Genomic DNA, 12,898 nt, shown 5'->3' with positions numbered 1-12,898 from the left:
ATAACTTAGCTTTTATCCATTTTTTTCCAAATGAGTTTGGCAGCTTGTATTACAGTTAACTTTTAATTCCTGTGGGGGTTAAAGGGGGAACTTGGGAGGCAAAAACAACCCAGATACCAGTGACCAAAGTGGTACCTTGTAAATGACAAACTATGAAGTGGTGTGGGGAGAGAAGGGAGGGGGAGAGATAATCTTGTTCAGTTGAGCTGAAAGCATTTTTCATATCCAAATAGTTTTCCTCTCCTGAAAATCCAATAGAAAGCATGGTTAAAGGAGTGCTCCCATCAGATCCAGTGTTTTGGGTGGAGATTCTCAAGGGCTTAACAGAGAGAAGAGGGGATTTCCTACGACAATTTGCCCATAATGAAAGAATAGGGTTTCTGGTTCTATCTCTTGTTAGAATAGCCGGGGTGGGGGTGGGGTGTCTCCCTCCGTTTTGGATGATTGAGCCCCAGAAGGCTTCATCCTCCATATGGAGGGGATCCCTCATCACAGGATGGTGGGACAACCTGGCCTGCATGCTCCCTTCTAACCCTGAGATTCCAGAGCCCCCCTCCTCTTCCTGCCTAGAAACCCCTGCACTGAAGGGCCTGAGTTTTCTTCTTCCTCTCATGGTGGTGCACCTGCTGGCAGAGGGGAAACAGAGCGAGGGGCCGGAGAGGGTGAGCCTTAGAGGTGGTTCCCAGACATGCGTGTGGAAGGAAGTCCCGGTGTAAACTGCATCTCTTAGTGCTCATCACTGGGCCTGTCAGTCTCTGAAGGAGCCTCAGGGCAGATTTTCCGGCTTCCGGTCACACTGATCTCTGTTTCTTGAGTGCCCTCCATTTCTTAAGAATCTTCACACTATCATCCAGCATGTAAATGCCTTGTGGCTTTATCTGGTGTAAAGAACATGGTGGTGTCCTTTGGGTCTGCCCACTTCCCACCAGCTCCTAACTGTTATATGTGGATCTCCAGCTCTAAGCGTTGTTATATTGATCATCTACCTCAGGGACTAGCCAACTATGGCTTGTGGGCCAAATCTAGCTGCTTGCTTAATAAAGTCTTATTGGAACACAGCTACCATCATTGATTTACATGTAGTCTAAGACTGCTTTGCTCTACGATGACAGAGTTGAGTGTTTGCAAGAGACTGTATAGCCTCCAGAGCCAAAAATATTTACTATTTGACACTTTCTGGGAAAAAGTTGACAACCCCTGATCTATATATAAATAAAGATTGAATGTAAGCTAATGCCTATAATTGGGAAGGCAAATTATGAAATTCATGGATAAGTTTTGTTCTTCTACTCAAGGCTAACCATTTGTTTAAAGTATCATAAATCTCATAAAGCTTCCAACACCCACAAGCAGACAGGAAAATGAAATAAATTTCCCCAGCCTCTCACATACTGAGCTCAGGTACTTTCCTCAACTGAATTCCCTGCTCAAAGTTGCCGGCTTGACCTACACTGAGAAATGCTTATCCTTCATCATGAGTCATATAGGATTCTAACTTATTGATTCCTTCCTGCTATGGAATACCCTCTTGTCCTTTACTTTGACCCCTGAACATTCAAGACTCCCTATTTAGACACTTTCAGTGCCCTAGCTGTCCCTGTTTTTACTTTAAAACTACCTGTGTGAAATTCCTCTCTTTAATGTAAAGCTGTATGTGCCCATCAGCCATTAGCTCCGTGCACCGTGGTGCCTTCATCCCCCGAATTTTCACCCACTCAGGAACCACTCAGCAAGTTCAGTTTCACAGCATCTATTATTTAGTTAAACATGCCAAGAAGATCATCTCTTAATCACCTTTCCAAAAGACTAAATACAAAGAATGGTTTTAAGCCAATGACATTGAAAACACATGCCTTACTACTGGTGCCAGCAAGCTCATCACCAACTTCCTCTAACGATGCACAATGGTTAGTTAAGGTGATTTGGGCAGGAAGAGAAAATCAGCACCAGGGAAAGGGAGTTACAGGTGTGTTTGGTTCCACACGGGTACAAAGAGAAGCAAAGAAAGTGAGTGCTGCAGCTGATTGACCCAGAGTTGAGATTACAGGGAGCAGACCCAGGTCCAGGCAAAGAGCATTTCTGCCTGTAACTTGGTTAATCACCACTGAGGGACTTCTCTTCTTCACTGCTTTTCACTGTCAGGTAGTAGATGCGGTTGGCCTCTGGGTAGGTGACTTTGCTGAGTGGGAGCTTGTAGATGGCTGGGTTGTTGGTCGCCAGGAGCAGGAAGGTGAGTGCCGAGAGGCAGAAGGGCCAGGTGCCTGGTGGCACACCAACCTGAAATCAAAAACACTGGGGTCTGAAAATGTTCCTGGGTTCCAGGGACCTTGGGGGAGAAGGATGAGGTAGGGGTTGAGGATGGGGCATTAGTTTCTGGATTTATCATGTCAGAGTATTTGGTTTGAATTTCAGGTGTTGGTACCTTTGGGCACAATCAGAATCTTTTAATGATGGAGCTGGAAACCCCCCAGGGATGATCTCCCATATCCGGCCAAACATGAGTACCTCCATCTGTCCATCCATGTTCTCCACTGCTGGTTACAATACTCTCTCTTTCACACACACACACACACACACACACACCCTCAGAGGCACATGTATGCTATTGCCAGTCCTTCTCTGCACAGACCCTGGATAAACCTTGACAAGGGTGTTGTATGGAGTGCTAACTACCAGAACACAATCACAAGACTCCAAATGTCCTGAAGCCCTGGCTGGGGAGGGGCACTTTAGGGTAGTGTCAGGAGACCCCAAACTTACCACTGACATTATGTTGGAGAGGGCTGCTCCCATGTATGCACAGAACAGGGCTGTGGAAAAACAAGGACCAACGGGAGTCAGCTTTCCAGGGCCGGCCCCCAGCCCTCCCCAAGAGCAGGGCTCCACTCTGGCTCCAGCAGCTTTGGTGTTTGCACCATACCCTGGCATCTGGCATGTTTGCCTGACATTATTAGTTATCTTTGCAGGTAGATGTGACCCATCTCCCATCAGGCTGTGTGTTCTCTAAGGGTAGAGGTTAAAGCTTACATACTCTTTTATCCCCTCCCCACTTCCATGGTGACCTTGAATAGAGTCAGGGGTCAACAAGCATCTTTCACTAGTCCACACTGACCTTGGTGATGGTCTAGCACAGGCTGGATGGCTGGATGATTATCTGTCTGGGGAGTGAGTGGTCAGACTATGTGAGCTCTGGATAAAGTCCCTCCTGTGCAAGATTCTGAGCTGCTGTGATGCTGTTGGACCTTAATCAAGTCCCACCATGGCTGGACCTTATTGGGTCCCTGAGCCAGGCATCTGGGTTCACCCATAGGATGAGAGTAGTTGGACAGTTAGGGGAGCTCATCCATACCCCTGGTGCCTCTGGACAAGCTCCTTCTACCGTTTTACCTTTGCTCTGTTTCTCTGTCCAGAACACCTTTTCCCCATCTTTGCCTATCTAAATCCCACCCTGAAAGTGTTGAGATAAACCCCAGCCTCCCCTTGAAGCCTTCCCAGATGGTTCCAGCCACAGGAATCTGTCATTCCTCTGAAGGACAAAGACAATCACAGTCTGAACCTCAAAATACCTGGCATTTTTGACTCGGTGAATATTTACAGAGCCCACTGTCTCCAAGCCCAGCCTTGTGCTGGATGCTGAGGAGAATACAAGAGACATGGAAGTCATTTACAGTCCCCACACATAAGTGGGGAAAAGCAGGAAAAGCTCTTCTAGAGGATATTCTGCCCTTTACAGAGCATGGTGCTGGGGTGCAGGTGTAATGACCGTGGCCACTTCTCTTCTCTTCTCTGTTTACTCTATGGAAATCAAGCTTCCTTAGTGCTATGTTAGCATTTTCTGGGACCTCAGTGCTCCCAGGTACACACATCATCTCACTGGATCTTCCCAACCGTCTTTTTAGATATCTTAGCCTGAATAATTGTGTAATTATTTCTCCTCTGCTAGACCATGCCTTCCTGAGGATGTGGTCACCTCTGTATTTTCCGTGCCTAGCCAAGGGCCTAGAACTTAGTGGTTGAATGAAGAGTTATTCAGGGCAGGAACGCTGCCACTAGCACACGAGGAAACGTGTGTGGGATTTCCTCGTGAAATTTATAACGCTGTGTACATATAGTAGCAGTAATGGTGGCGGTGACTCCATCTGACAGTGGAGGAGCCTCAAATCCGCCAGCTGTTAGGGACCCTACCATTAAACCCTCTAGTGATAGGACCCCAGCCACAGTTGTTCCATCACTACTGCTCAGTACTGATTAGCGGCCATCATGGATGTCACATAACCAGGGGAGTGGGGAGGGCAAGGAACAGAAGAGTGACTTGGTTGCCAGCTTTCCCAGATACCCACCGCAGACAAGGGCCAGCAGGTGGGTCTGCCAGGTAAGGGCGTAGAACATGCCACCGATGGCGATGCAGGAGAGGACGCAGTTGTAGCTCCAGAGGCCCAGGTAGATAGTCTTGAAGGGCGTGGCCACCGTCAGGGCTGTGGGACAAGGTGTTGCATTTCTGGCTGATTCAGGGTCACAGCACACAGATCACCCCACGCTGGTGCCAGGTCTCAGGTGGCCTCTCTTCTGTCGTTCCGCCCACACCTGCTACCCTTACTCATCAGAGGAGCCTCTACAAATAGTGTCCAGTCTTAGGAAACCAACAATGGGAGGAGAGCAATGGTTTCCACTGTTTTTCAAAGACTTCACTCAGAGATATGACTACTTCTACGGTGAGGGTAAGCCAAGGAGGTGGGACTCCAGGCCCTCCCCATTCCTTTGGCCAGAGCAACTGCATTTTTAGCAAGAAAGATTTCAATTGAAAAAGTTCTGCTTCAACTGGTTGAGAAACATTATGTATATACAGATATAGCTATATCTATACATACAGATAGAGAAATGAGACAGCAAAAGGGGTAGGATGTGAACAGCAGGTGATCGGGGTAAAGAATTTGTGGGTGCCTCTTGGACTATTTTTATTTTCGTAATTTTTTTTTTTTTTTCCGGTACGCGGGCCTCTCACTGCTGTGGTCTCTCCCGTTGCGGAGCACAGGCTCCGGACACGCAGGCTCAGTGGCCATGGCTCACGGGCCAAGCCGCTCTGCGGCATGTGGGATCTTCCCGGACCTGGGCATGAACCCGTGTCCCCTGCATCGGCAGGTGGACTCTCAACCACTGCGCCACCAAGGGAGCCCTATTTTCGTAATTTTTGATAAGTTTGAAATTATTTCCAAATAAAACAATTTTTTTAAGGTTGCGCTTCCAAGAAATTTTTGAAAAATATTGCGATAAGTCAACAGGCTCCTATTCTTAAAGCGCCGACATCTGTTTCTGACTCTACTGTCTGCAGTTACATATATAAGTGTGTATATAAACACATATATAGAAATTAAATGACATTTGTCAAATGACAATTCAATTTCTGAGAAAAGTTTTCCTTTTAGCTTAGTCAGAATTTCGAAGGGCTGGGTCATTTATGCCTCTGCTTGGTCTGCTACTGGCCCCCACCCTCACCGGGTTACCCTCCTCCTCCCACCCCTCAGCTCCTAGGGGCTCAGTTTACAGGCCAACACGTCTCAGTCCCTTTGCATCTCTCCACACATCCTGCTACTGCAATCTGCTCCCTTTGGAGACTCGAGAAACGGAAAAATAATTCTCAAGCCCTGACAGTGTTTAAAAACTCCAGTCTAGACAATTTGCTGTGTGCTGGGGAAAAATGACCCCAGGAAAATGATCCCTGCAGAGAGGGGGCCCTGTCCTACCTGCTAGCATCCCCACGATTGAGCCAATGGCTGCATGCAAGCAGATGAGTGGTGAGCAGATGAACAGGGCCACGAGGAACACGCCACCTGTCCAGGGATTGTCGCAGCCATACACCTGTCCGACCCCAATGGGGATGGATTGTAGCAGCTGCAAAGTCAACAGAATCCAGGTCACTGGAGCGTGGGCTGATAATGCAAGGACCAGGCCCTAGGGCCAGGAGTGAGCCATTCCTGGGTGGGTAATGGGGTGGAACGGAAGGATGGCTGTGCCCTCGAGTGTGTGGGAGAACGTGGGAGGGCACAAACTGGAACAAATAACTCCTCACTCCACCACCTGGCAGGCATCTGAGCATCCCTCATGCAAAGCCAGGCAGGTCCCCCAACACAGAGGCCGGACACAGGCGCTTCTGAGGGACACATGGCTTTTGCTTTGAGGGGACCAGAGGATACCTCCCTGGACTGCCATTGGGGGTTTCAGGCACTAGGGGATTTCCCCTAGGCCTTCTGAAATTCTAGAAATATTCCAGGAATTTTGGAAATATTCTAGGCCATTTTGATGAATGATTTGACCAAAGGTCAGCCAGCTCATGGTGGCCAAGCCCAGGCTAGAGCCTCTGAGCTTGACCCCTAGTCTACTGGTGGCTGCCTCACATTCAGTGCTACCTGGGGGATGGTGGGACCCTGGGAAGGAGGAGAAGACACTTCCCCTGCTCTGGAGGAGCACTTCACATTGCAGAAAGGTAGCGCAAGGAACATCTGGAGAATAGCAAGGAGCCCCAAATCCCTGGGCCTGAGAATCATTGGGTGGTGCTGGAATTGGAGATGATTGATTTGGCAGTGATGTCAGATAGCCTTTTTTTGCCCTAGCTGAACCACCCACACTTTGGCAAAAAGTTCTTTGAGGGCAAAAAGGAAAGGAAGGAGATTGACAGGGCAGGGAGAGGACTGGCTTGGGAGTCGAGAGCTCTAGCTTTTAGCGGGCTCTGCAGGAGGTCATTGTGTAACCGTTGGCATGTCACCTCCTCATCTGGGCTCTGGTGACCTCCTCCGTAAGATGGGGAGGCTGTCCTAGCAGACTATCTTCCAGCTTTAAGATTCTGCCAACTCCTTTCTCCATTACGAGCTCACATGACCTCTTTGAGGACAGGGCTCCTTTACCTGGGCCCATAATAGGTGCTTAATAAATATGTGTTGATTAGCTCAGTGGTTTCCAAACTTTGTGTACATTGGAATCACCTAAAGGTCTTTTTAAAAACTGTTGGTGTCAGACATTCTGTTTTAACTGGTGTGGGGGGTCGGGAGGCTGGCTGGGGCCTCTTCTGACTCTAATGTACAACAGAGCTTGGGGACCAATGGATTAGCTACAGACAATCTACTGTAGATGTTGGGAGTGCATTGCATTTCTCCCTTTGGTGAAATTTTGCTCTTTCTAACAGCTTGACTTAATTCTGGAGTCAGTATGATTTCTTTAGAGAATTTGAGGAGTCCCAGAGAGCTTTTAAACTATGTCCACTCTTGTCTCCGAATGGGTAGCCTTTTAATCACCAAGCACTGTTTGGGCCAGAGTCTATAGACTTCTGCAAGGAATCATAGGGTGGGGGCCCTGTCTTATTTAAAGAAACCCTGAAAACCCTTTGTACCAGTCCAGGGACCTCAGCTTCAGAGTGGGAACAGGTTGGAAATCTACTCATTAAATATTCCATGGCTTCCCTACATCTGAGGAATGCAGGATGCTGCGGGGAATCTGACTCCCACCTTCCCAACTGGGAACCCAGGTTTAAAGCCCAAGCAGGCAAGAATGAGAAGAATGAGGGGACAAGCCGCTTTGGAGTGAAGCCTGGGTTTAGAATGAAGCTCTGCCGGTTTCCAAATCTCAGCCTGGCGAATGGTGGCCCTGGTCCCTCCAAGCTGTGCTCCGGGCCACAGCCAATACCCTGGTGTGAAGTGCAGTCAGGTGTGCGGTGGAAATTTACTAAGGACCGGCCTCCTATGTACTCCGGATAATCCTTGTGTAACAACAACAAGCTGGTTAAACAAAACAGACGTCACTCCCCTCATTGTTTTGAAGAGAAAGAGGGAAATGGCATTGATTCTTCAAAACTCAGATCTGGATGTGCAGAAGAAAAGGAGCCAGTGGTCAGAGTGGTGGTGGTGGGGAATTCAGAGGGTGAGCTTGGGCCTCAGGGTATCTAGATTTGGCTCCTACCACTTTGTTTGTTTTGAAGATGAACAAGAGGTACCTCTTCTGTGTGGCTGTCTCCACTCTGGTCCCCTCAGCACAGGACAGTACAGCCTCACCCTGCAGGGTGGGTGGGGGGCTTGGTGGCCCTTTCTCTCTGGCAGTGCCACATGTCCCTGTGGCTGTCACTCAGACCAGCCTCATCCCTAGGGCTCAGGGATAGCGGGTTGTGCCCCTGAGGCCGTGTGTGTCCAGTTGCCAGATGGCTGATCATTGATAATTCAAAGTTAGTTTCGTCCCTGCTCTGACCCCAGCAGTTTTCCATTTGAGAGGATGGGCTTTTGCTTAAATGCAGGGCTCTGTCTTTTCCATTGTCTTGAATTTAGGCCCTAATCCTGCCTCTGATCCCATTCTAACCTCAGCCTCAGGTAAAGCTTTTAAAAAGACAAAAGCTTCAAAAAGGTTTGGCATTGCTGGCAGCAGCGTTTGCCGTGAGGGGCAGGGGAGCCTTTCCTTTTCTGACAGGTTCAGGCTGGGAGTTTGGCTGACGCTGCAGGGCCTGTGCTGTCCACCCCACCTGGTGTCTGCCTGGCACCAGGGCCACCCAGAGGTTTAAGCACATCTAGACAAAGGACTTGGCTGGGGGGGAGGGCTCAGAAATCAGATTTTGTGAACAATATTTGAGGTACTAGCTACAGTTTGACCTCGGGGATCTAACCGCCTCTGTGCCTTGGTTTTCCCATCTGTAAAAGGGGATGATGATAGAACGTACAGTATTGGGTTATGATGAGTGTTAAATGAGTTAGTAAGCTAAGGGCTTGGAACAGAGTCTGATACATAATAAACTTGCTTTAGTGTAAGCTGTTAGCTATCTCTATATTCATTAACAAAGGCAAAATTTTACAATTCTATATATCTAACCTTATGTTAGGTTTTTATTATATCTCTTGATCTCTGATGTCTAGAAATCAGTAGAATAAATGAATATGTACATGTGTGATAGAATATAAAGCAGGGTTTCTCAACTTTGGAATTGCTGACATTTTGGGCTGGTTAATTCTTTGCTGTGGGGCAGGGGCTGACCTGTGCATTGTGGGATATCTAGCAGCATCCCTAACCTCTACCCACTAGATGCCAGTGGCACCCTTTCTCCTCAGTCTTGATAATTATAACATTTCTGCAGACATTTACCTTCCCCAGGAGGGCAAAAATCACTCCTGCTTGAGAACCACTGATATGGAAAATAAACAAAAATTTAACCCCAGCTTCTATTGATAGTATCTTTAAAATCTTAATTTTAAACATTATTTTAGTGTCCTGATCCTTCAACCAACTATCTATTTTATTTAAAATTTTCCCCTTAATCCCACCATTCTGTATTGTCAACTTAACCTTTATCTGTAAACTTGTTTATTATCTGTTTCCCTGTGCAGAGTGTAGGTGCCATGAAGGCAGGGCTGTTGTTTTGTTCTCCATGTATTCCCAGTGTCTGATAAAGTGCCCAACACAAATAAGGTCTTCAGTAGGGGTTTATTGAAAGAACATATGGAGGTGGCCGTGACCGTTTCCTGTCCTCCTCTCTGCTAAGACCCATGATCTGCTGGAGGTGCATCTAGAGAAGATGAGAGCCTGAGTAATCCACAAAGTGGTGAGTGAGACGGTCTGCAGTGGAAACAGGGCCCCACACACCTGCCACTGGTGACTTACCAAAGACATCTCAATCTCTGACCAGGTGATGTTGGGCACTGAAGACACGGGCTCCACCAGCGTCGTGGGGAAGAAGAGGTTGTAGTGGCCTGTGGCCGCCAAGTACAGGGTCACTGCGATGTTGAAGGGCAGTGTGAAGACCGGGAGGTCCCACTTGCTGAAGATGGAACTCAAGGCGCTAGAAAAGACAGGGCTGGAGATGGAAGGGGCAAAGGATTAATCGCTGCGCTCATCCTTCAGTCTATACTGTCTAGCCAGCTCCGGTCACTGGACCACTCACTATCCCCTCTCCTTGGCACAGCCATTCCTGGCTCCCTTGAGACTCGAGTGGTCCATTTACCTGGGACTGGAAACAAGGTGTCCAATATAAGTCTACATCTTTGGGAAACAAAACTTAAAAGTCTTATAACTTGTTTTCTATAGAAAAGGTTATAAAATAATTTATATATTTCCTTGTTTCTTAAACCAAGAAAACTAAACAAAATCTTATCCTTACAAGATGTCATGTATTGCCTTTGGATCATTACAATGTACATCACGATGTATCCTGGGCTGTGATAACATTTAGAATATATGCTTTAATTAACCTTCTAAGAGGAGGCTGCTATGAATATAGCAATTCAGCTGAAGTACTTGGAATTATGCTAGGAGCCACCATGTGAAAATGAAACCTTCAGTTGACCGTGTCCTCTGTCATCCTGGTGTCTTCCTTGGGGAGAGAGTGGATTCTGGAGAAAGATGGAGCGAGGTGCAAATCCTAACTCCTACACTTACGGGCTGAGTGAGCTGCGTTAGGAAATTAACCTTCCTTAGCCTCAGTTTCCTCTGAAAGGGCCATACACCTGGCACCCAACACTCTACATCACCCACAGGCAGTGAGCTGCAGGACAAAACTTGAACTCATGTGATGCAGTTGATTGGCTCACTTTTAATTAAGTACGATGAATCTCAATTGGGCATTTAAGACTGCCTGAAACCCCTACTATACGTCCCTAGCAAATTAACTCTCCAACTTGCTGAGACAACAATTTTGCATTTTCTCCTTTCTCCTCAATTCTTCACTTTCTGCTTCCCTTTAGTTTCAGCTAACCACCTTGCTTTACTCCACTAAGAAAACAGAAATGACAAGATGAGAAATGCTTCGTTTTCCCGACCATAAGATTCAAACTCCGACTGCTCTGTTCCCACATACTCTGCCTCTCTGCCTTTTTCATGTAATGGAAGTGTCCCTGCTCCCTTATCAGGCCAATTCTTTTCCTTGTACTTTGGGATCCAGTCTCTCAAAGACTTCATTCTTGCAATTCTCTCCTGCAGCTTCAACCTCTCCTTTTTCTCCAGGTCACTCTCATAAATACATAATGTGTTCTAGTACCTTCTACCTTAAAAATCCTCCCCCTTTCTGATTTCTGCTCCAAATATTGCCCCTTTTCTCTGCCCCCTGAACAACAATACTCCTCAAAACGAGTCTATCTTTGTTGTCCCCAATTTTTCTACTCCCATTCTTTCCTAAACCCGCTCCAATCAGGTGGATGTTCTCCCCACACCACAGAAATGGCTTTTGTCCAGTTCATCGATGACATCTCTCTTGCCGTGGTCATTCTCTGCTCCTTTCATTTGACAGTTGGATCCTCCGCCTGGATCGAAACACTTTCTGTCAGGGCTACCACGACGCTGCACTTAGTTGCTTCTCTAGATGCTCCTTCTCAAGTCCCCTTCAGTGGTTCTTCCGCTCCTCTGCCAGGCATCTAAATCTTGGAAGATCCTACAGCTCTGTCTTGGATTTTCTCTTTTTGAATCCTCTCCTCCTGGGTGACAACCTTTAGTTTCAAGGATGAAATATCTTCTATATGCTTCTGCCTTCCTAATCTTGACCAGATCACTACATTTCAGATTTGCACATCCAATTTCTTTCTCAGCATCTCTACTCAGAAGGCTGAAGTTTAATATGTCCAAACAGAGCTCTTGACTTGTGTCCTGTCCCTCATCATCAACTGGTTTTTCTTTCTGTCTCCTCCATCAACCCGGGTGCTCAGGCAAATTACAGGAGTGCACCGAGTCTTCCTTCATCCCCATCCCCAAACTCCACAGCCTCCCAGAAAGTCCTGCCAACTACCTTCCTTAAAATATACCCCAAGCCCAACCACTTCTCTTCACCTTCGTGGACATCACCCTGGTCAAAGCATTCCTGTCCTCTGTGGGTTATTGCAGCAGATTCCTAACTATGTTTCTAGCATCCACTCCCGCTCCAGCTAAAATCCATTCTCCACACTACCAGCAGAGTGATTTGTTTAAATTTAAACCACATCCTATCACTCCTCTGCTTAAAACCCTTTAACTGCTTCTCATCACAGTTGTAAAAATCAAAAGGCTTACTGGAGAGGTACAAACTATTAGGTACAAAATAAGCTACAAGGGTATATTGTACAACATGGGGAATAGAACCAATCTTATAATAACTATACATGGAGTATAACCTTTAAAAATTGTGAATCACTATATTGTACACCTATAACTTATATGACGTTGTACAGCAACTATACTTCAATTAAAAGAAAGGCTTACTAGATCCACAAGGTGTATGGACCTTGGCCATCATCTACTTCTGCCCTCATCTCCTGCCACCCCTCCTTCATTCACTGGGCTTCAGCCCCTCTGGTCTTGTTTCTTGAACACATCATACTTCTCCAGTTGGTGCCTTTGCATATGCCACTGGTTCTGCCTGCAATATACTTCACCCAGATCTTCAGATGGCAGGTACTTTCTTATTTAGGTGACAGTTCAGATGTCTCCTCTTCAAAGTGGCCTTCCCTGACCACCCAAGTCTGGGGTCACTCTTTGTCCCGTTTGCCCCATTTTGTTTTCCTCAAAGCACTTATCATATCTTGAAATGATCATTTTACTGAACAATTGATGAGTTTTTTTCTATCTTTGCCAAGAAGAAAGTCAGCTCCCAGACAATGGAGACTTTCTCTTGCTCACAGCTCTCCCCAACATCTAGAATAGTCTCTGCACATAGCAGGCCCTCGGCAAATTTTTGTTTGTTGGATAACTCCAGCACTACTTAGGACCTACGCTGTGGATTGGATTTCCAGGATTGCATGAGTGGATTCATGAAGTGCCCAAGAAAGTATCACAGAGCTCAGTCAGCGAAGGGGCCCAATGTTTATTTTCTTTTTTTTCACTTTAAATTGGGAATTGAGGGTGGGGATGGGGGCACGGTAGACACACTGCCACCCAGTGCACTGTGTCTGAGGGGCTTAATCTATGTAGT

At 46.9% G+C, this 12,898-nt stretch overlaps 1 protein-coding gene across 1 annotated transcript in view; it reads right to left on the bottom strand.

Moving 5' to 3' along the window:
- SLC14A2 (solute carrier family 14 member 2) overlaps window positions 1–12,898 on the bottom strand; it is a gene marked incomplete at its 3' end in the record, with an annotated part of 60,638 nt that overhangs the window by 27,323 nt on the left and 20,417 nt on the right. Inside the window, exons 6-10 of the mRNA XM_082640139.1 lie at window positions 9,628–9,820; window positions 5,742–5,889; window positions 4,341–4,475; window positions 2,761–2,810; window positions 2,103–2,277 (exon numbers count right to left, since the gene is read on the bottom strand). Coding sequence (XP_082496265.1) covers window positions 2,103–2,277; window positions 2,761–2,810; window positions 4,341–4,475; window positions 5,742–5,889; window positions 9,628–9,820 — 701 coding nt within the window. The remainder of the gene's footprint in view (window positions 1–2,102; window positions 2,278–2,760; window positions 2,811–4,340; window positions 4,476–5,741; window positions 5,890–9,627; window positions 9,821–12,898) is intronic.

Source organism: Mesoplodon mirus (genome assembly GCF_964341445.2).
Source record: "Mesoplodon mirus genome assembly, chromosome: 13".
In the NCBI taxonomy this organism is placed as follows: domain Eukaryota; kingdom Metazoa; phylum Chordata; class Mammalia; order Artiodactyla; family Ziphiidae; genus Mesoplodon; species Mesoplodon mirus.
This window is presented reverse-complemented; position numbering and strand designations above follow the sequence as displayed.